Source organism: Hyposmocoma kahamanoa, unplaced genomic scaffold (assembly GCF_003589595.1).
Source record: "Hyposmocoma kahamanoa isolate Upper Pololo Valley unplaced genomic scaffold, ASM358959v1 210, whole genome shotgun sequence".
NCBI classification, from domain to species: domain Eukaryota; kingdom Metazoa; phylum Arthropoda; class Insecta; order Lepidoptera; family Cosmopterigidae; genus Hyposmocoma; species Hyposmocoma kahamanoa.
In genome coordinates this window covers 12,985,794-13,010,448 of record NW_020653731.1, presented here as the reverse complement: position 1 = coordinate 13,010,448, position 24,655 = coordinate 12,985,794, and the positions used below count along the sequence as shown (strand labels likewise).

Sequence of the window (24,655 nt, the reverse complement as noted above, 5' to 3'; positions counted from 1 at the left end):
ATACATACATACATACAATTACACATCATCAATTTCCCATCGGGGTAGGAAGAGACAACAGCCATCCACTTGATCCTGACACACATCTGTTGCCTTATTATCATGTATAAGTGATTTTGTACATGTTCTTCAGTTAAGTTAGTCAGAATTTTGAAGAGTTTTATAATTCTTTCCTTGAAAAGCACGTTTCATTTACAGTTAAAGGAAGTGAAGATAATTGGTAATCTAAATCACACTAGATTCGACTCAGTGATGAAGTTCTTAGGTTGAGAATTTAATCAAGGACATCTTACATACGACATAAGCGTTGTCCAGTTAGGCTTTGGGTACTTACTGTTAATAAGCAGGCTGTCATCATGGTTCCTAGTGAACCTGGGATGATGAGTTATGATGTTGTTCTTGTGGTACCAGATGGTCCTTGGAGGTGGGACGCCTACACACTGGCAGACGAGCAGTAGGGAGCTGCCCACACCTACTGATATTGTACCTCCAAGTGACGCTACTCCGGCGACCACTGGAATAACAGGAGAAAGAGGTAGTAATAAGAAGAAGAATTTTTAACAACTGCTGAGAACAAGCACGCGGTACTTGCCAAGTGAAATATGTATCACAATGGTGACTGATTTGATTGAGCAGATTGGACAGTGTGGGTACAGGTGAGTTTGTCTAAGACAGTGCGTCTTGACGGATTACAGAGAGGCGCGATGTGGTGATGGGATAGTCTCGACGGGACACGGTAATTGAAAAGAGGTAGCAACTGAGGGCTAGGAGTTTTCTTCATTGGTCAAGTAAAATTAATATGAAATAATTTAACCTTCCACTATATGTAAAACTACAGTAAGGTGCCACATAAAATGCCTTTGTATTCACTCCAATCGCAATGAATGAACTGCAAAATGTGGCCGCCACATCACAAGGTATAAAAATTCCATGAACCGAAAAGAACTATAACCGTTATGCATTAGGGCGTGGTGTTATCTATTACTGAAAAAAGAATCTCCTGGTCTCTAGATTAGGGTCAACAATCTTCCCAAGTCTTGTTATAAATGGTTTGCTCCTTTTGTGAAAGATTCTATTCTTATCCTTAGTAAATGTCCAGAGAACTATCTTAACAAAAAGGCTTTGGAGTCACTAAGGCTATAAAGAGCTCTAATTTTACAAACCGTTTTATAACTAAATTTGGGAGTCATCACATTTATTGAAACGGGATTGCATTAAGCTAGTCGAGAAAACCTCTATGTCCATGCATTAAGAGCCAAATTACAGAATCCGTAGCTCTAATATCGCTTAGTATTAGTTTTTTTTATCGAGTTGTCGGTAAATTAACGGTGCTTCTAACAAAATTATATTGTTCAGCAACGTCAGTTTATAGCGTTTATATAGGCCATTGTTATTATTTACCTCGTTGTGCAGGAGTGTGAGAAACCCTTCTAGTGGCAGCTCCTTCACCTGCTTTTGTACTTGCAGTCACCCAGGCTTCATACGTTCTTCCCGTGGTGAGGTCTTTGATTTCTGCTGTGGTGGTGGAGGGGCTAACGCGGGTTGTTTGAGCTGGGCCGTTACTGTGGGTTCAAATGTCATTTTAGAAATCGGATTATGGAATTACAGTAGAACGAATTCTATCTGCTAGACAGAGTTGTCTAGCTTGGCATTTAAAAAAGTCTACGCCTTTTAATATTTTCATCTGAGATCGAAACTGATTCTTTTCCATATTGTCTTTTTCTTCTTCTTCTTCTTCCATGTTGTGGCTTTAAGTGATATCAAGGACATATGTCTTTCAATTTTCTCGCACAAATGCATGGTTCTGTAAGTCCATCATTATTTTGTTTATGTAAATTATGCTCTGTTTGACAACATTCGCTACTGTTCAAATGGGACGGTTTGAAGAATTCTAATGGAAATATTGCAGAAAACGTAAGAGGTAACCTTGAAGTTGGTTTGATGAAAACAGTGTAATGCGTGATCTCTCCGTTGGGAAGCTCTGGGCGTTTCCAGCTGATTAGCAGAGACGTGGACGAGAGCACAAGAACTTTGATGTCAGCTGGAGGACCAGGCACTGTAAACAGTATCAAACGATGAGAATAAATATGTGGGCCATTTGGTTACACCACGGTTCTTCAATGGATTTGAAATAAGATATTTTTGCGTTTGTCTTAAACTAATTTGATGAAATGAGAAGTGTAGATGTACGTTGTATCGCTTAATAATAAAAGTAGAAGCAAAGCGTTTCATCGATTTGATGAAACATCTATAGTATAATAAATAACACAAGTGGTGTAACTCCATATAAACGTAGCAGAGCGACTTGTACATGTGCACGCTCGTGACGCTCCCTGTACGGACGTACACATACGCACAATCTGACAATGCACTCGCCTTGCATAGCGTGGATTGTCGCAAGCGCCATTCGTTATAGAAGTAAAGCGTTCACTCGGCATTGTTGTGTTTAGTGTTGTTTTAAAAAGAATGCCTCAAATTCAGAATTGTTCTGCTATGCATTACTATTTCATAACCGTGCTTTATATTTCTATTTTGTACTCGTACTGAATTTAACAACAGCTATTTCAATACTGGGAAATAATAATTACAATGCTGTGATGACCACTTTAATTTTTACAAAAAAGATGTTTACAACATGTAATTATAACCAAAATAATAATTGACAACCCTACGTTCTGAGAGAAATGTAGGCATTGACGTGCCGAATAGGCGGGAGTTGCACTATTTATTTATTTATTTATTTTGGCACAGTTACAAGATACAAATTATACAATACACCTAAAACCATAACACTATAACAAAAACAAACAAATTCATATCTCAATAACAACCGCGCACAACATTGAAATAACATTTAAAATTTATATATGGCTATCCAAGTCTTATAAACAATGATATACTTTAAAAGAAAATATTTCACTCTGTGAGGTGTTCGCGTGCTACGGTACAGTCATGGTTCTTTATAATTTTTACGAATGTGTTAGTGCTCTGGTGGAATACATCGAGATCTTTAGATAAGACATTATACTGTCTGCATAGGCGTATAAGAGGACTATTATATGACACATTATTTGCAGTAGAGGGCACCGAAAACAAATGTTGCCTTCGGCTAGACCTATTGGTAGCCTTCAGTGAAACATGGCTTAAGATATCAGTATCTAATTTGGAATTTACTATTTTATGCAACATCACAAGATCAGCTACTCGCCGTCTCACGCAAAGCGAATCTAGTTGAAATCGATTAAGCCTATCTTTATACGTTACTAATTTTTTTCTTAATCCCATTTATATTTATTATACTATATTATAAGGGTGAAAACCTTCGCGGCGTCTAATTGACCGATGACCGAAAGAAGTGGACGGCATTAAATCATGTAGGTAATTCATCATCATCATTACGTTTAGGCCATAGTCCTTCACGCTGGCCCAATGCGGGTTCGTCACTACAAGGTTTACAATGATTATGTGCCTCATTCGACATGTTTCATCACTATTATGGTATTTTCTTTTTTATAATACCTAGTGACGGTACGAACAAGTCGTGCGCCTGGTGGTAAACGACATGCTTATCCATAAGAATTGCACAGACTCTCAGAAGCTTTAAATCGCAAAGATCTGTGGGACACTATCGCTGCGCTAGTCCCTCTGAGACATAAGTTAACTTGTCCTATATGCTTGTAATTTTCAAACAGGAACGCAGTAATACTTATATAGCTGCTTGACGGCAGAAATAGATAAGGTGGCAGTACTTCTCTGGACGAACTCTTACAGCTACTTAAAAGGTATTGCTACTAAATGATCACAAAAGGGAATGTGGGAATCGAATGCGAGCAGCGCAAGACCAGCCGAAGTGTCAATCTTTTGGGCCTATATTCTGTGCAGTGGATGTCTTTTGGCTCAAATGATAACGAATCACAAATGTTAATGTGTTGAAGTCAGATGCAGGTAGAACTAACCACTTCACTGGGTCTCTCAAACCTTATATGTCTACAAATGAGCGAGGTCTTGAAGAACTTACCATCCTGCAAGGTGGCACAGATAATAGGATAGGAATAAGGTCCTGCGCCATAGTTGGAGAACCCAGCCACTTTGATGCTGTAGTTTGTGAATTTAAGCAACCCTTGCAGATAAAGCTCCGTGTGCAAAGATGTTTGGTTGTGCCAGGCACCTTCTGAAACAAAAAATACAGGATAATATACTGTTTGGAAGATTTTTCTCCTTGACTTGGCATTTCACGATTGTGTAATGCAATACGGAGAAACAATAGTTGCACAGAATTTATTATTAAATTATGGGAGAGCGGGGCTGAACGTTCCGATTTTCAAATAACTGAAAATGAAGGATTTGATTTTCAACATGTGGAAATATTGAACAAATGTTTATCGCTTTTTGTAATAGTATAGTCACTTCTACTAATATCTTAATAGTCTTTTTCATAGAGGCTAATTTTTGACAAATTTCGGAGCGGCACATTCAGCCCCGCTTTGGGGCGCGTTGTTCCGCCTTTGAGCCAAATTGTTCCGCCTAAATTATCACAGGATAACAAGGATTTTCTTAAATAAAACCACCTTTTTTATAATTGTATGTATGTAATGTTTATATTATGCACAACTAACTTAAAAAAAAAACTACATTCTTATTCATCAGTATATTATTCATAGCTTATTTAGCTGAATCACAGTTGAGACACACATAAGTGACTCTATCACATTGTCTAAATATTTGACATGAGCCCATTTGTAGTTTCGCATCCTTAAAACAAAGAAAAATGGTCATAAAAATTTTAAGAATGATTGCAGATCAATTGGGGAAGGTGTTCCTAGGAACAACCAGCCCCTCGAGAGAGGAACTTATAGCCCCAAATTACGTTTTTATACGAAGACTGACATACCGGCAAAGTTATAGAATCAATCAAAAAAATACTCGAACAATAAGATTCCTTACTAATGTCACTACAATTTAGAAAAGTTACGTATGAATCGGCCCATAATAAACAAAGACAGACCAAAAAATTTTAACAAGAAGAAATGTACTCACGTGATGTTTTGACAGCTTCACGCACATAGCCACGTACTTACGTGATGTTTTGACAGCTTCACGCACATAGCCACACTTCCGTCGTCGCCGGAGTAACTGAAATGGCTGCCGAGAATGCCCATCACCTGACGCTTTAACGACATGTTTCACATATATTGCTATATATTTTTCTTGCAAAGTTATTACTGTGAGAACAACTTACCCCGGGAACCACCATAAGATAACTTATTAAATCTATTATTGTTGTTATGTTTTATTAGTATTAGGTTGCGATTAATTCGACGGCATGATTATAATATGTGTATTTACAAGTTATTGCATGAAAATTATATATTAACTATGTAAACCTTCAAGACGGATCATAATACTGATTCAAAATTCGTTATAGTTACGCCTTTATAACCAATGTAACACAAAGAAATAAATGTATTGATATTATTCGATGATTTGGACCATTTGATGGCGGCACGAATTAGTGCCTGGGAAAATGTGAGCCTCCTCGTGTTCCTTGGTATGATTACGTAAAATTAACCAGAGCTCAAATTGTCTGCGTGTATAGGCTTAGTGAGTATAGGCTTCGCTCCAGATTAAACAAATTTTTTTCTCCAAATAGCGTAGGGTGTGAAATTCACGAAAATGTACATCATTTGTTTATACGGAGTGTGTTTGGATGGAACTTATCAGGGCGCGGTTATTTGCACAGGTTGGTTTTGGAACATTTAATGTTATGTGGTTTCAATCCGTTTTGTCTGAGTCAACAAGTAGTGCCTCAACGATTTTGTACTCACGTTTGGTAAAGTAGTTATTTTTTAGAATAAAATAGAATATACATTTATTGCAACGCCACAACCCTTATATATTAAAATATATATATATAGCACAGACAAGCAAAACAAAGTAAAAAATACATTAAAACAAAAAAAATCAGGACAAACTGACAAAATATAACGATTACAAATTTTGTATTGTCATTTTTGCGGTTGTGGCGTACGCAAAAGAACTTCATTCAGCATAAGCCACGTCCATAATTGGTGTACACATACGTGTTTCATTTTATTTATTTATTTACTTAAACACTTTACTGTACCACAAAATAAATTACAATTTTTCAGAAACAATTTAAAATATTTGTGTACAAAGGCGAGCTTATCTCTCTGTGGGATAAGCTCGCTCGCTCGTTCGGATTTCTTCCGACTAACCTTTTTAGTATATTTGATTTATCAGTTTAGATTCTATTAAGTAAGTGTTATTTTAATGCATTGTTTTTCTGATGGGGCTGACATGTTCAATTATGATCAAAGCCCCTAAGAGTTAAAAAAAGATCGTTTTAACGTTTTTCGGAAATTTGCACATGCGTTTTCGCTGTGTTTAATTTTCATTCGAATTAAAGATAAAGAAAAGATAAATTTATTTCAATATGACTTCTATGTGCCATTTGTTATTGAAATCGGTTAACGGAAAGTGGGTGAAATTCAATAAACTAGATTGATCCCCTAATTTGTCACTTTTTTTGAAACACAATTGGTGAAATATTTTCTTCAAATTAGAATAGAGAAAAATCCGTCAGGCAGATTTTCTCTTTTTTCTCTTTGACTGCGGTAAAGAAGGTTCTAAAATCTCTCACTAGATGTCAAATACAGTACAAAGATCTTTAACAAAAACACATAGGAGAATTTCGACATCTCCATAACTTCATCCGTAGCTCAGCTGGTAAGAGTACTACGATGCAGTATGGTCGTGGGTTCAAGTACCATCGGGTCGAAAAAGTTTTTCTATGTGTTCTTCAATCTTTGTATTAATAATTGTAATAAAAACCAGTGGAGTTATTGCACAAAAAATCTCAATAACAATAATCGATACTAAACTTCAAGTACTTGCCTTCGGTAGCATAAAGTACGGTGTAACCAATCAAAGAACTGCCCTGGCCGGGGGCAACGATGGGCTGCCAACCCACTCTCAGCGAAGTTGACGAAACCGCTGTGCATTCCACTGACGATGGAGCATGCTCTGGTGCTGGAAAGGGAAAGATTTTACGTATGGTGTTTAATGTATGAATGTATTATACTGTATTGCGCATAAAATTATAGTGGCAATACAGAAAGTTTCGTAGGTCAGTCGGGAAAGCGATAACCCGCGTTGGGCGAAAGATATCGCTGGTCCAGACGGATCAGGACAGGAATTTTTCTTTGAGTTCGTTCGAACGTTGTAATTATAATAATAACAACATTATAGTGGAATACTTCCACTATATATAAATCAGTAGGGGGAAGCGGGGCAAATTCGTACACTTTTCTTAACTTTAACTTTGGACTAATAAATGCAATTATAATGCATATTTTTTCTACCTAATTGATGATGTAACTAATAAACATTAATTTAATATTTTCTGTCATAAGTATCATCGAATAATCGAAAAATTTTGATTAAAAAAAAGGGAATTGTCGAATTCTGACCTACCTGTGGGGTACTTTGATACATCGCTGGGGCACTTAGATGTGTGAATCAACATAGTGTGCCATTCCTGGTTGCCACGTATTATCAGCAATAGGTGATCAAATGTTCATAAAGTATTACGCTATATGTGTCTCACCACTTGCTAGATCAAGACTTCTTTCTAGGGCACCTCTTCTTGGAAGTAGAAATACAGGACGAAGAGCTGACTATAGCGCAAAATGTCACTACTTCACTCTTTATAATAAGTTGTTGAAACAGTTTCACATTTTTCGTACAAAATAACTAATAGGAGCACTTTGATAAGTACCAAACTGCCCACTCGCTAGTGTATAAAAATACCCCACTTGCCAGTTTAGAAAAAAAAAAATTAAAAAAAATCTTTATATATTCTCTCAAAGTCACATGCAATTCTAGTTATTGGAAACACTAGTTTCCCACGTATTAAAACATAAAACCCTGTAAAGTGAACAAAACTACAGTGGCACTCGTATTTGTGTCGCTTATTTTTTTTTGTGTTATCACAACATATATTATATTTGAAGGTATATTGTAGATAAAGTGTATGAATGTGCCCCCTGCATCAAACTGCCCCGTTTCCCCTTACAGAGTACTAAAAAAACCGACTTCTAAAGTAATTCATTCCCTAGTTTCCCACCCTTAGGGTCGTATTCTAGAACTCTACTCAATGCTCAAGTCAGGATTGCACTGGAAATACGACCCTAATGGCAGGGACTTGAGTATGATTTCGAGTGCTTTAAACCATACTCAAATCCTGACTTGAGCATTGAGTAGAGTTCTAGAATACGACCCTTAGAGGTGGAATAGTTTCTTTAAATTTAGATGGGATCATTACTGATTGATTACCTTCTTTCCAACAAAAGAAAAAGAATCATCAAAATCGGTTCACAAATGCCGGAGGTGTCGTGTAATATAATATATACATACAACAAAAAAAAAAAAGAAACATACAGCCGAATTGAGAATCTTCTCCTTTTTTGAAGTCGGTTAACAAGCAAAGAACAGTAATTTAAGTAATTTAGGCATCAGACACACTACCAAAGAATATCTTCATAAATGCTCTACACTAACTGCCTTCGTGGCCGAACGGTTACCATGTCGGACTGCCACGCTGAGGTCACAGGTTTGATTCCCGGGCCGGGATAAATGTTTGTGTGGCCTACATTTATTTCTCACTATGTTGAGTGTGCGTGCAAAAATATTTACAAATATATTAGTACAAACAATGATCTTTTAATTGAGTACAAAACAATAAATAATAAAATTACATGCTTATATATTTACTTTTGACGGGAAAAGAAAATACAGAAAATAAATTGAAGGGATAGTGGAGAAAAACGTAACTTGGTGTTAAAGAAGTGATTTTGCACCTTGTTTGAAGGAATTAAGAGATTTAATTTAATTGGTAAACGGTATGACAAATATGAAACTAATAGTCTTTTGACGTCAAAGTTCGTGTATAATTTTTAGATTTTTGCAATTGTTACACATTGAGAATAAAAGTACTGCTATTACTATGGAACTTACTTAATTGGTTAGTAAGAAAAGAAAACGTTGAAATAAATAGCATCATTTCCAATTTAAAGTCCGTGTTATTTATAAAAATAACACGAGCACTAATAATAAGGAAAAAGTGTAAGCACGTCAACTTTTGGTAAGTAATAAAAAGACGCTCACCTCCTTCTCTAGTATCCTGGTAAACAGGCAAAGAGAACGGTCCGGATCCAGCACTTGTGAAAGCTGATATCGATATGCTGTACCTGAAATTCAGTTGTTTAGTTCAGTTGAGTTTGTATATGCTGATGCTGTGGCATCTTTTGGAATTATATACGTAATATCAAAGTATACGAGTATAAGTATATAATAAGACAAATAGTAATTAAAATTATTATTGAACGTGAGATGGTTTTACCACCATGTTATTCTATATTTTTAGTAGATAATAGATGTACTATACATATATAACCTGTACTATAACATGGGAATTGAACACTCAAAAAATATACGATACACCAATTGTCTAAGGACTTCACCGGATCATAAACTGTCCTGAAAACTAAATAAAAGTCTAAAACTTTAAAAATAAAATATGTAACTTTGCTTATAATTTTTATACGGAAATTTCTCTTTAAGTATTGGAACCTGCTAAATTTTGGTTTTCAATTGAAGTCGGTTTTCAACTAACAACTACTCTGCTGCGGTATGGGTGGAGGAGTCTATGGAGTATACGTAAGAATCACGTCCTGGGAATCATGTGATGCTCAACGGTTACTTTGATAGAAGTGGAGCGATTTCGCAGAATTAGCTTCATGTACACTTTTGGCTTTCCTGATTTCTTTTATCCGTTAGGTATTTCTCAACGGATTATAACATCAATTTGATATCTTTTTTCGTACGTCTACATTCCTCAATTGTTTAGGTGGTTCAAAAACACCTACGTGTGTTAGAGTTACGTATCGTAAACTTTTTCTTAGTAGCAGCAGAGCTTTTTGTGAAAGAGTTCGTCCAGGGACAACAATAAATGAATATGAATATGTAATAGATGGCGCTACGGCTACAAAGTCGTTGATAACCAAATACGCAGATCCGACAACAAGCACATAGAAAAATTCGTGAGGTCCACTGGTTCGTTCCGTGGCTTAGTTGGCATAGCGTCTGGCCTGATCGAAGGAATTTTTTGTACGTGTTCGATCTTTGTATTAATAATTATAACAAAAAGTGGTGTAATTTCACAAAAAATAATTGAATACTATATTAGTGTGAATGTTTTTCTGTCATTCAATAAAAATTTCATTACAGTTAATAGCGACACGACATCTCTATCCAGGGATGGTAGCTGTAAAGGTACCTAGCTGAGTGACGAAATACTTTCATACATTTCTCATAGATGGCGCTACGGTTAAAAGCCGCTGAAAACCAAATACAAAGATCCGACAACAAGCACATAGAACAATACGTGAGATCCGCCGACATGTCGGTTCGGATCCGGCAGGATCGAAGGAATTTTTCCTAGGTGTTCGATCGTTGTATTATTCATTATAAGGAGACAAATACTATAAATAACTGCCTCCGTGGCTGCACGATTATGGTCCGATTCCTGGACCAGGAGTAATATTTGTGTGGCCTACTTTCATTTCTCTCGTGAGTTTGGTTATAATTTTTGGTAGTCTATGTGTGTCCGTGGCATCCACGACACAGGGTTTTCTTCTTCCGTAAGAGTGCCATGAATCTGTCGATGCGAGCTTCAGCAAACATGGCAGACGCACTGCAGGACCGTGGCTGCCGCAGCAGCGGTCTGAAGGAGTTATTATGATGCCTACGCAGGGCCCTTAACGATTTATTGTGAATGCCTAGTAAGGGAGCGTTCAAATTAGCCGCTGGTTATTTCTAGAAGCGCTGCAACCACGCGGCCGTCGCGCGCCTACAGCGCTACCGCCGCGACTAACAGCGGCAAATTTGAACGCGCCCTAACTACTGTTACAACCTATAAAGTAAAATTAGTTATAAATTAATTACCTCGTGTTCTTTAGTAATCCACTGAGCAAAGTTTCCTGCTTCCCAGATTGCTGTGATATTTTTACCGTTCTTGTGTCCGAGTCCTCGGAAACTGTTATTGAGACAACGTTATTGGTTATTTTAATTCAGGTACAACTAAAGAATAAGTCCTAGCGACACCTTTGTAAATTATTAACCGACTTCAAAAAAGAGGAGGTTCTCAATTTGACTGTATTTTTTGTGTGCATGTTCCGCTATCACTCTGTTTCGTGAACCGATTTTGATGATGCCTTTTTTGTTGGAAAGAGGGTACCTTAATATTGGTCTTATTAAAGTTTGAATAAAATATCCCACCTCTCAGAGTGACAAACTACGGAATGAATTCGGTTTCGCGCAGTTTCCGGTAACGGATTTCAACAAAACTTGGCAAATAGATGTGATTCCACGAGTTTTTGAGGTCGGTTTTTTAAACTCCATATTTAGCTCCATGTGTAGACTAGTATTTGCATATTTGTCATACGTCAAATATATTTCCGAGTACAACAAACATCTAATAGCGAATACGAACAGCTACGTGAAGTGCCGCCTTTATATGAATGACGTAATGTCTAAAGCGAAGTCATTTTTTTTTATTTTCACATAGAAGACATTTAGAGATAGAACTCACGAAGCGGTTTTATTTCAACGCTCACGATACCGCAGGTTTGTGCGATCACGTAGCCGCCGCGGTTGAAGAAAGGCCCGCAAACTTGGCGGGAGAGGATCGCAAGACGCGCGGTTAATTACAATCGATTGAGATCGTCAGTCAAGTCTCAGACGTCGCCATGGACTCACATAAAAAACGAGCTATCGCGTTATACTTACTTCATCGAAGAATTAAAAGAAGAAGGCCTAAAAGATTCAGGGTGCATCCGCATCCTCTGAATCCAGAAAGAAATCGTTACGGATCATTCATTGTTTTTATTAACGAGTTAAAAAAACAAGAAGACAAATTCTTTAATTTTATTCGGATGACCATATCTACTTATTCAGAACTTTTAAGATAAATGGTAACTGGTAGGAAATTAATTGATCGACTTCAACATCTATAACTTGAGAAATTGACACGCGTTGCCAAATCGAAAATCAATCACAAAATGGCGTCGGAAAGAAAGACACAACCGGCGCGCTTGGCGGGCGTCGCCCGCGCCCTCTGCGGTCGCGGTCGGTTCGCGGCCGCCGCGAGCACCCGTCTCCGCTGCGGGCGGAAAACGCGTCGTGAAATGTGCTGCTAAATTTTGCATACATTTGCAACCGCGGCGGGCGGGGTGAAAACCACTGCATGAGTTCTTAGCCTAATACTATTGTAAATTGCGGAGGTTCTACCTGATCCAACATTCTGAGGTACAGCCTTCACATGGTAACCCATAATGACACCATTGTGAGTTTCTTTCACAGGTGGTAGCCACGATATGTAGAGTTCCCCAGGGTTCTCTGTTGGTTCAACATGCACGCTCATTGGGGGTGACGATGGAGCTGAAAACATCGACAAAAAATAACATTGTGTATAATATTTAGAGAACTATATCTCCATTAGTGCTATGCGACGGGGAAATGGGATCACAATCTTTCTTGTCCTTCTAGCCGCCTATTTCCAGGTGTTTTATATTGCAGTACTACCGAAATCGCTAATGAATCTTCCGTGGCTGGCGTTACACAGCAATCCGACATAATTTGGATATGTCTACGAGGTTATAGCAATCTGTCATGTACTATAAGTAGCGAGCGTTGCTTACCTTCCTCATGAGTAGTAAAATGTACGGGCGCTGTATAGACACTGACTCCAACTTGATTGCCGGTAGCAACTCTCACGCCATACGCAGTCGCCGGTCTGAGATTCTGCAGATCTATTACTTGACGGATTTCATTGTCTTTCCTAGGAATTTCAAAAGACGACGAATTAATATCGGATACAGAATCTCCATATAGGTATGCTAAAATGGTATCTCCATTTCTTATTTATTCGAAATTTCGACAATTTTTAATGACACTGAAGGTAATTGGCCCAGGACTGTATTGCAGAAAATAGTTTTTTTAATTATACCAAGTGACTGGACAAGGACGCTTGGTGTTAAGCGACACACCTGTCCATAGCAGTTGCCACTCAGAGTTTTAAATCACAAAGATCTGAGTCACACTGCCACTGCGCCTGTCACCCTAAGTCATAAGTTGATAAGTCTCACGTACCTGTTTTTCTCCAGCACCTTTACCATTCAAAACCGGAATGCAGTAAAGCTTACAATACTGCTTTAGAGCAGAAATAAGTAAAGAGGCAGTACTTGTCTGGACGAACTCTTTCACAAGGAACTCTACTGCTGCTAATCGTGAAGAAATGTGTAGTGCAGGACTGTATAGGTTCATAAAAGTTTAGAATAGTACATAAAAAATACTCCCAAGTCAAGAGGAATAAGCCCATAAAGCTCAATACTCTAAAGATAGCGAGTGTCCAGCAATGAGACTTGCACGTTTTAGTGTAACTAAAAGATTCAGTACCTTGTAACATTAATAGCAGTAGCATGATCCCAGACTTCCGCGTAGTGCGTAGTGGTGTACTGAAGGGAGTAATATCTGGCATAAGCTCGAAGTGTGTCACGCCAGCTAATCGTGACGCCTCGAGAACGTAATGCATCGATTCGGAGCTCGGAAGGTGGAGTTGGAGGTTCTGAAAGGGAATATTTTGGCTTCAGTTACGTGAATTTGAAGTTGTAGCTGTTATGACCAGAGTTTGGAATTTGGAAAGTCGGTGACCCAGTAACGAAAAGTACCGCATTGATTGGGAATTCTAAAAAAAATATCAGGCGGAAAGGTTTTCTTGTGACGATCTAAAGATGGAAGATGTGATCCATGACCAAGTTACAACAACGATCCTGGTCTAATATCAAGGGGACGCCATCTTTTATTCCATGTTCCAGCTCGACGACGTAACAAGATTATTTAAATCTCATTGCTTACCGAGTATAGTAAGATGTACATTAAAGCCCCCAGATCCATAAGGGTTGCTGGCTCGACATTGGTATAACCCCGCATCAGCTGTTTCTGTGTATTGCATGCTGATAGTGCTGATTAGACCCTGTGATGTCTTGGATTCGGAGAGTTTTATTCTGAAATTAGATGTAATGTTTCGATTAAGATTTTGTGGAAATGGGAATTAACAGCAATTTTTATGAAGGTCATAATTTTTTGTAATTTGTAATATAATTAAAAAAAACGGGCGTAATTTTTTGTCGAAAGGTTTCATGAGATTAATATCAGAAGTGAAACCAGTGAAGAAATATTTAATTATAAAATAGTTTCATCGTGTGGGTCTCAACATTTTAAGCGTGATCCTTAAACACCGATTTAGTATACTATAACAATAAAGCGTAACTTTTCAAGATTTCAAGAGCACATATTTACCTGGGACCTTGAAAGTCAATAGATTTCCCATCATGTGTCCAAGATACTCTAATGGGATCGTCACCCAATGGCCGACACTCTAACGTGATAGAATGTCCAAGACGGGATGTTATGTTTGTAGATGATGTCTCGAAGTGTACTGGTTCTGGAAAGTTTTTACAAAAGTATTCGCATTAGAACATGAGGGTTTATTGAAGAATAATGTTGTACCTTATCCAGGTAACTTAATCACAACCAATGCGTCGTTTCTAGAGGAGCTAACTATATTTACTGTATGTACTGTGTCTTTGTGTGTTCAAGGTCTTCGAACTGTGCAGTTAGGTTGCAGCTTTACTATTGCGATTGCAAAAACGTCTGCCAAAAGTGGTGAACATGGCAATTCTATTGAAATCTCTGCTTATTATTTACAATTAAAGTCTTATTTGGTTTGGTTTTTTATTTTTATGATACCAACTGACGGCACGAACATGTCGTGCGCCTGGTGGTAAACAACATACCTTCCTACAACATAACCATGACTAATTAGAAAATTTCAAAGATCTGAGAGACATTACCAGTTTGTTACCCTAAGACGTAAAGTTGACAAGTCTTATGGGCATGTAATTCCGATGTTTTAAAGTGGGTATTAAATTTTGGTAAATATATTCTGCCGATTTCCAGTCTCTGGTAATACGTCCGCTCATTGGTAACATGGTTCGGCTTATCTATATACATTTTAAAAACGATAACTTTTTTGTGATACCAAGTAAAGAGACGAACAAGTTGTGCACCTGGTGGTAAGCGACACGCTTATCCATCACAGTTGCAGTGCCATTAAATGGCAAAAACCTGGGTACTGCCACTGCTCCCGTCGCTCATAGACATAAATTTGACAAGTCTCATGTGTCTGCAATTTCACCAACTGCCTTGCCTTTCAAAACCAGAATCCAGTAATATTTACATCACTGCTTTGTTGCAGATATTATGTATGATGGCAGTAATTCCTTGGACTAACTCTTTTAGGAGCTCTAGTGTCATTAAATGGTTGCAATGCATAGTAAGATAATGATATGACTACTTACTATTGACACTCATCCATATCGTCTTGCTCAAAGGCTGTCCAATACCATTCTCAACATTGCAAGAATATAAACCTTCATCGGTTAATGATACTTCTTCGATGATCAACGTTCCGTTTGGAAGACTAAGGATTCCCCCTCCTGCTAGTTCGAGAACTGGCTGCCAAGTGCCAAGTAGGGCTGTAATGAATGAGATGAAAGATATATAGATGGGTAGTCTAGAAAATTATGAAATAATTCAATAGTGAAGAAATTTCTATTAAAAATAAACTAAAACTAAGTAGCGGGCCTGAAGGCAACTAAGTGGACGTGGACCACGGCTCAGGGCGACACTGATCATATCAATCATCATATTTATACCTCAATATCCAGACTATTTTATAATTTAAAAATACCCGCAATAAAGGTGATGAATATTAAAAGGTTCGAAGAAATATTGTTAATGGATGAAGAAATACTGATGTTTTGATTGACATAATCTTGTAGAATCTATCTATTTCGATATCTTTCTAAACGTGCTCGGTTGCTCCTCAAAAGCGCAACCTTAATGCGTTTTCGCGTAAACTCGGTGATGTCGGATGTGTAGACTCCAGCACATCAAGCTACACATTGACAGATCTTTTTCAGTTGCCCAGGAGGCGATATTTGAAAAAAATGTATATCGTTGGCTTGGATGAACAGGGTATCAACTCAAAAATTTGGACTGTTTACTTTAAAATGCAATCCTATTAAAATAATCGAGATATTTCTAATGAATAAGGTGTTATAATGATCGGACGTGAAATCTTTGAACTTTTTGCACGTTTTAGCCTGAAGCAACACAGTCGTATTCAATATTACACGCAAAGCTGCAGTCGTCAAGACGTCGTCGTTCGTTGAACAGGGTATAAAAACTAAAATACAGCATATGTTCATTAGAAGGTAAATGTATTTTAAAAATATTTATTTCTAAAACGAAGATTATTTCAAGGCAATACCTTTTCTGGGATAATTTTTCATTGAATTGTTATGATAATCTATAGTATAGAGTATTTTTTTGAGATGCTACTATGTTCCTCAAAGTTTTATCGAATTGAAAATTATTTCTTCTTTCATTTAAAAGTATTAAGCATGAATAGTTTAGTTAAAACTCTGAATCACAAATATTTTATGTTCAAAAAGTCTTCAAAACGGTAATATTAAAGATCTCTCTGAACAATTCCAGGATTTTATCAAATCTACAGAACTGAATAAGAACTATTCGAAAATTCTGTTAAATGAGTTTAGACACATATAGATGAGGAGAACCAAATAACAATAGCGGCTAAAAAAATGCAAGAAGAAACTTTAAAATTTGCTTTCCTGAAAAATCTGTGTTTTTGAGATAGTACCCTGTTCATCTGGACCAACTATTATCTTGACATGCTGTTGACTTACAAACTTATACATATACACATACATGTACATATCAACACGCCGGTCTCCCACCAGCGTCCTCCACTCCCATCAATTTCTTCATACATACCCGTTCAGTCTTGGTACTTTTAACCCGGCCTTTTTTTAAGGACATCCTCAATTTGATTGAGATATGTTCGCTGAGGTCTACCTCTCCCCACGCTTGCACCCACATTCGCTCTATAAATTTGTGCCGTCAATCTACCAACATTCATCTCTCTATCCTGGTCACAACATCATGTCTCATACCACAACGCTCTCTTACTATACTGTTCGGCATTCTATCTTTAAGACTAATACCACACATATTCAGCAAAGCTCTCATTTCTGCAGCATTTCTCCTACTTTTATATTTTTTCGGCCACACATAACACTCATTATTATACATTAAGATTGGGACCAGCACGCCCCGATGAACAGCCAAACGCGCCTCATACTCATACATACTTATCTACGTATAATTTACAAATGAATAATTAAGGTGGCTCATATACTAGTTAAACGTAGTGATTATGGTGTCAGTTAATCCTTGCTCTGTAACCATTGACTTACAAATAAATGAACGACGGGTCTAATACAAAAACCACGAAAAAAATGTCCCAAGTCAACCTATTCAAACGTAGTGACATGTAAAGGAATATGAAAAAGCTAAAACGTTGAATTTAAATTGTAATGTCATCGCAGTACTGTCTAATTTTGCTTGCTTCGCTGTCAGTCGAACAAACGAAGACTAAAGCGTGAATGATGCTCTGTATACGATTTTAACGCCCTATAAGTTCGGACACTTATTAGCGCGGACCCGACGTCCATATAATTATACAATGTCTGTAACAGACTAATTAGAAGCTTCTGTAGATTAGAATGACTTACCATCTTTCTTCATCCAATGCACTTGAGGCTGCGGGTACCCACTAGCGCTGCAGGAAACTGTACCTCTTCTTCCCAGCAAGAGAGATGAATTTGATGGTTCTTCTAGCCACTTTGGTGCAACTGAAATAATATCAACCTTTGAAATGTGTATTTTATCTACCTTACTCCTATTATAGTATCATTAGTCTGATATTGCATATTGGCTTCAACACAGTTACAACTGTGACATGGCAAGTATAAAGGTTCATGGTGTCACACTGTATACAATATTGTTATAACTTTTCAAATGTTTACCGAAAACCAGGGAAGTTTGTTTGAGCTCCCATAACAAAACCAAAAAAATATGATTTCTGACTTGTGATATAGTTGAACTCAGTACACGCGGCATATCGATGTCACTCAGAACTTTTTCTTGGATTGTCTTGTTGCATTATGCACACAGCCAAAACTACTGTCTCTAGAAAGTTTGAATGTACATAAGTTTCTTTTAAGGTGCCTACTTGCTCGACTTTTCTCGATCATTATTGCCGCTCGATATAAGCAAATTACACTTGAAATTATCTATCCATTATCCTAATTAAGATCCGTGTCAAAAAAATGATAGTGTCTCTTTAAAAAACATTTATTCGCATTTTATAATATCATATCATAGTGGAAATAGCCAAAATAACTAAACGGATCACATCCGTAATTGTTTGTCATCCAAGTACGTTAGTGTGTAACGTGTTCCACAAGGTTTTTGTTTCACAATATATGGAATCCTTAATGAATATACGATTCGGTGAAGACGACGGTCAGGAATAGCCAGTTTAATATGTGGACGACGTGACGTACCCATGGCTCACAACGCATTTAACTCAGCATCGCAAATGTCTACAGGCGGAGGTTACCACTTTCAACCTTCCGTGTTTGTTATTGATCTGGCTTTCCCTTCAGTCCGGAACACAACAACATAGGTTGAATGTGTTTATCTGAACTTTGCGACGCTTTGTTGCAGCCACCAATTTTTAGGAATAATTCTAAAATTTTTTTTTCAGTAATTAAGTGATTTCCCGATTTCGAATCGATCAAACCAATTGTTATAAGGTAGTTTCCACTTTCGGACTCAGTTCCTCGAAGTTTAGGGTAAAAAAGCTCTACCCATTCTGATCACTGCTTATTATAGGGGTGTTGGTTTGCAATAGAGACGGATGGGGCAGTGGTACCCAGCCCGTTTCTGGTGTAGAACCTCAAAAGCATTATTTACTTACCTTTAATATAAAGCTCAGTGGACTTGTTAACCTTAGCTACGTGATTAGAAGCCACACAAGTGTAAGTACCGCAATGTTCCAGTGCAACTTTCTTGATGACAAGAGCACTAAATAGTTCTGAACTACGTTCGGCTACCTGGAACATCAAGGTTGTTGGGTGTTTTAGGAAAACTAAGGACATCTCGTATTAGCATAGATAGACGCGGGACAACGATTATTTATCAACATCATCAATCTTAGTGTTCTTTTTCGAGAGATGAACGTTTCGAATCCTTGTGGCATTATACAGGGTTATTTGTAAAATACTAACAACCTTGCAGGACAATATTCCTACACCACAAAAAACAATTTTTGGTTCATGACTTTTAATAATGCATAAAATTTTACTTCCGCAAAAATATAACACAACAGAACAGAACGTCCTGACTTGGATCCAACTATATCAGTGGATGGTAAATATCTCAAGCGTCCGGCAGTACAGGTGTACTGCAGTCCGGCAGTACATCTTGGCGCTTGGGTTAATGGAGCATGGGACTCGGAGCAGGAAATAAAAACCCTGATTGAAATCGCCCAAGCGTCGTTCATGAAAATGAAAAAAGTGTTGTGCTGCCGAAAACTTTACATACAACTTGGAATCCGGATTCTCCACTGTTATATCTGGCCAATCGTGATTTACGGCAGTGAAACATGGACCATCAAAGAAGAAACCAGACGGCGTCTCGACGCATTCGAGATGTGGTGCTACCGCCGCTTAAGTTACATATCAGCTGGATGTAGAAAGTCATGAACGAGACTGTACTCCTGTGCATTAACACCTCACGCTAATGCGGACCACCAAGAAAAGCAAAATCATGAATCTCGGTCACGTGTTTCAACATGATAGATACCGACTGCTTCAACTTATAATGATGGGAAAGGTTGAAGGCAAGAGACGTGCTGGAAGAAGCAAAATGTCGCAACATAAGGGAATGGACCGGAGTCACGAACGCAGTATAACTGTATCGTTTGGCCTTGGATAGGGACAAATTTGCCATATTGCCGGCCAACCTCCAGTAGTGGAGAGGCACTTGAAGAAGAAGAAAAATATTAAGTTTTCTACTCCAGTATTTTATTCCGTCAATTATAATTTCACAAAGGCGCTGTTTTTAGTTCTGAATCAAAGTTTATTGTATAAGGTAAACATTTCATTTATGTAATAATCATTGCTAATGTGCATTATTGAACGAGATTCCTGTGACAGAAAGAAACGACAAATATTAGTAGACAACTCTATCGACTCACCACTGAAATTCATAATACCAAAAATTTGCAATGGCAGTTGAATAGTATGCTGATAAGTCACTATTCTTAACTTTTTAGCAGAAGATACACAGAAATAAATGTAGATAGAACTGAAGAAGAGATAGAAAGAAAAAGAAAATGGCGATGTTGCATTTTTTAAAGGGATCAATCGTGACATCTTTTAGACATACTCCGCCATTATGTTGTTGAAATGTATTGGTATTGATATTTGTTATACCCGTAATAAGAAAAGAAAACGCAATGTGATAATAACATTATATTTTAATAGGTAGTAAGTAGATTAGATAATTACAGGTTGGTAATTGTTAAATTTTAATTGATAATGTTTTATTTTACTGCCCATTACGATCATGACTACTAAAAATGTTACAATAAAAATAATAATTTTTATCTTATTTCAAAATAATTATGTACTCAACATTTAGTCGATAAATCTTTACTGCATCACTACTTTACACGTGCTTTTCCGCGACCTGAGGCATGAGAGCTGATGTCAAAGTCGATTTGTTATAGGCTGCTCGCTATGTAAAGTGCTGAGCGCAGAATGCATTTTGTCTAGCACGCAATGAAATTTGAGTTTGGCTATATTGTGATTGTAATGAAAGTTTCTTAATTATTTTGCACAGGATTTAAGTTAACCGTCAAAGAAGATACCTCGTTCTGATCGACTGACACTCGCACTTTTATTTAGGTAGCTAGAAACAGTACTGTATGGCATTTTGAATGGAATTTGTTTCATGTGCAGTGTAGCAACAACAGACGCGTACTGAGAGCGTTCGGGAATCTTGCTAATATGTCAAGATTGGGGCACGCGTGCTCCGCCCACGTCGCCATTCTATCTAGATTTATTTCTGTGAGAATACCAAACGTACAAAAATGTGACATCTCTGAGGTCCCTGCTTAAATCCCGTGCAGGATTAGCGTAGAAAAACTAACTTTTCTATATTGTCTCGGATCTGGGTGTTTGTGGTACCGTCGTTAGTTGTTCCCGATTTCCACAACACAAGTGCTTTAGCTACTTACTTTCACGATCAGAGCAAAGTGTGTGATGTCGTCTTTATATATTTATTGTTACTTACTTTTAAGCTACTAGGAATCCGTTTACCATCCTTTAGCCATTCAAAGTGGATCGGCAAATCACCGCTTCTAACGTTACAATAGATATTTACAATCTGTCCTTCTTGTAGGTTATTTCCTAACAACAATTCTTCTAGTACCGGCGCTTCAATTACTTGTATGTCGAAAGACCTTCTTGCCATTTCTCCTGAGGGGCTAGTTACAATGCACGTGAAGACCTCCCCATTAATTTCTTTAGTTACATCTGGTATATTAAGGATCCCGCTCATTGTGACCGTTGGTGCGTTTCTACGAGTTTTTCTTTTGATGTGAGATCTTTTGTATCGTGTTTGGAAAATGTTGTTTGGGTTTAATGTCTTGCCTTTGTATTCCCAGTCTATTTTGCTGAAAGAGAAAATGCTTTTTATTATTACTGATACAAAGATCGAACATAATGAAAATTTCCGTCGGTCTGACTGGAATAGAACGAGTATCTGTTGTCATGCGGTCACTGCTCTTAGTTAAGTTGAGGTCCTGCCTGAGTCAGCAGATTTTACGAATTTTCTGCATGTATTTGTTACAGATCTTTGTTGGCTTAAACACCTTGTTGCTACAAGCACCGCCTATGAGAAACTTATGAAAGACTGCTTAATTTCAAGGTAGCCGGAACTTTAGAATGACAATTCTATATTTTAACCCATAATTGACTACCACGCACGAAAATGGAAACAAGACGGAAAAAAAGACATGAAAAACACTCATAGTCAAGAAGTAGTAGCTGTAGAGATCCTTGTGAAAGAGTTCGTCCAGAGAAGTACTGCCACCTTGACTATTTCTGCCGCCAAGCGGTAATGTCAGCCTTACTGTGTTCCGGTTTTGAAGGGTAAAATTACAGGCACATGGAACTTGTCAACTTGTCAGGGTGACGGGCGCAGTGGCAGTGCCCCTCAGATCTTTGCGATTTAAAGGTCTCAGTGGCACTGCAACCGTTATGGAAAGACGTGTCGTTTACCATCAGGCGCACGACTTGTTCGTCCCATCACTTAGTACTGTGAAAATAGTACGCCTGATGGTAAACGACACGAGATTCTTTTCGGATCTTATTGCATGGATGTAAAGGTTTTGTCCAGGCTACTTTGATTCCACGTAGATAAATGAAGTGATTGCCTTAGTCTAGAAATTATTCCTTGTTTTATATAATAATAAAAAATAAAATTCTTACCTAATTGGATAACCGTAAAATGGACATCTCAAATTTACAGAGTCCCCACTTTGTACTTTTATAGGTGGTAACACTCTTATGTATGGTGGTCCTGAAATCAAAACAGCCCTGTTCTTAGCCAATAATTATAAAATCGTTCGTTGGTACTTGAACCTGAATCCTTGACCCCGGCCAACCATTGTTAGGTAACACCGCCTCTCTATTTAAAATTCAAAATTTATCTCATATGCTATTACAGAGTAAACATTTGAAGTAGATACCAAAAATAATAATTAGGATAAGGTTGCGTTAGTCGTACCCCCTAAGAAAAAATCGCTGTAATATTTAATGTTATTTAAATTAAACAAAACTTTCAGCGTCTACGGGATCTTTATTTATTTTACTATCAATGTGTTTTAATGAAAATACCAAAAACGTTCATTGACAAGATTTTCAAAAAGCACCTTTGGTACGATTTAGTCACCAGGTCGCCTAATTTGTACCACCTATAACCTAAGTCGTACTTAGAATAACACCGCAGTCAGGACGTCATAAACTGTATAGTACAGTACTAATAGAAAGAGATCATAATAACGATTAAAATCTAAAAACAGGTATTAAGGTCTAAGGTGGTTAAAAGCAAATAATTCTTTTGAAGGGAGAGAACAATCCCAAAATCTCTTGTTTTCTTGTAATCTTTTTGTTTACTCGCTTAATTAAATAGTTAAAATTTATATTACTAGATATTACTTCGCACGCATGTGACACCATATATCGCTGGAATAGGACTTAGGCGGTGGTACAACTAACGTAACCTTACCCTATTTATATAAGCCGCTAACAAACCATGAGGCATTAAGTTGACAATGCAATTTACGCCTTATTAGTATTGTGACAAGGTTATCTGTCTTCTGACTTTCAAGCTAAGCTGACCTGTGTTGTGAAAGTTAGTAGGCAAAGTTTACTTTGAGAGCGGAGAAGTAGATAAATGGTCACACACACACATGCTAATACGAGAAAACAATCTTTAGGCAGGCCAGCTCCTTTGTCACTTGACAGAAACATCATAGTAAGTGAGAATGAAGTGGATTGAATATCATGCAAAAGAGCACCCATTTATTATCAACGGGTGTTTATTTGGTTAGATAGGACAGTAAGTTCATAAATTCAATACTACAGTTGGTTTCTTACCATAAACATCCAATCTATTTTCGTGACTGGCAGTATGTTCTCCTTCCTTCGCCGTGCAGGAGTACAAGCCTCCGTCTTCGACCCTTACCCGGGTTATATTCAGTTGAGAGACTACTGTGTTGTCAGATGTCATTATTTGGCCTAGGGCATACCTGGAATGGGGAACATTTTATATAAATTACATTCCACTCTATTCCAAAAATTTTGTATTTATTGTTCCTGCCTATTGTGTCTGTCAAGATGTAGATATATTAAGCGCAGGCCACACCGCGAACGAAGCTAAGCTAACCTAGCTTAGTTCACATTGATGCTTCCGTTCGCACCGCGAACTAAGCTAACCGAGCTAACACTAACTAAAAATATATACTCTGCCGCCCTTCACCTCCCGGACGTATCCATAGTGGAGCTAAATAGTTGGTTGCATGCAACTACGTGAGCTAAGCTAAGTTAGCTTAGCTTCGTTCGCGGTGTGGCCTGCACTTAAGACGCGTCTTAGAGGGTCATAAAGCAGATTGTTGGTCAGTCAGTATCGATTCAAATGCGCTATAAAGCTATAAAGCTACACAAACGCGCCTTTGTATCGCGTTTAAATTGCTTATTACGTACGTTTGAATCAATTCAACAACAACAACATATTGAGGAAAGGGGACGAAGGAAAAGCGCGTGCTCACGTCCCACTGCGCCACTCCACCACCACCAGCCGCAATCACCTGTATCGCGCAGATGACGTCACGTTACAGTTACAGCTCGCTAATCAGTACACGTACTCAATATCGAACTGTAACGTAACAGATACAGTAACGAGGTTATATTGTGTACGCGTGAAACAGCCTTTGCTCGCTAAAATGAGTATA

General features: G+C 37.7%; 1 protein-coding gene across 1 annotated transcript in view; it reads right to left on the bottom strand.

Annotated features, from left to right (window-relative positions):
• Window positions 1-24,655, bottom strand: part of LOC113227382 (Down syndrome cell adhesion molecule-like protein Dscam2) — a 45,665-nt gene that overhangs the window by 17,255 nt on the left and 3,755 nt on the right. Inside the window, 18 exon segments of the mRNA XM_026460277.1 lie at window positions 335-514; window positions 1,402-1,562; window positions 1,927-2,056; window positions 4,019-4,171; window positions 6,916-7,050; window positions 9,187-9,269; window positions 11,026-11,116; window positions 12,370-12,519; window positions 12,780-12,919; window positions 13,537-13,705; window positions 13,996-14,144; window positions 14,440-14,584; window positions 15,501-15,677; window positions 17,802-17,921; window positions 19,052-19,187; window positions 21,433-21,814; window positions 22,632-22,722; window positions 23,802-23,961. Of these exon segments, the coding sequence (XP_026316062.1) occupies window positions 335-514; window positions 1,402-1,562; window positions 1,927-2,056; window positions 4,019-4,171; window positions 6,916-7,050; window positions 9,187-9,269; window positions 11,026-11,116; window positions 12,370-12,519; window positions 12,780-12,919; window positions 13,537-13,705; window positions 13,996-14,144; window positions 14,440-14,584; window positions 15,501-15,677; window positions 17,802-17,921; window positions 19,052-19,187; window positions 21,433-21,814; window positions 22,632-22,722; window positions 23,802-23,961 (2,752 nt within the window).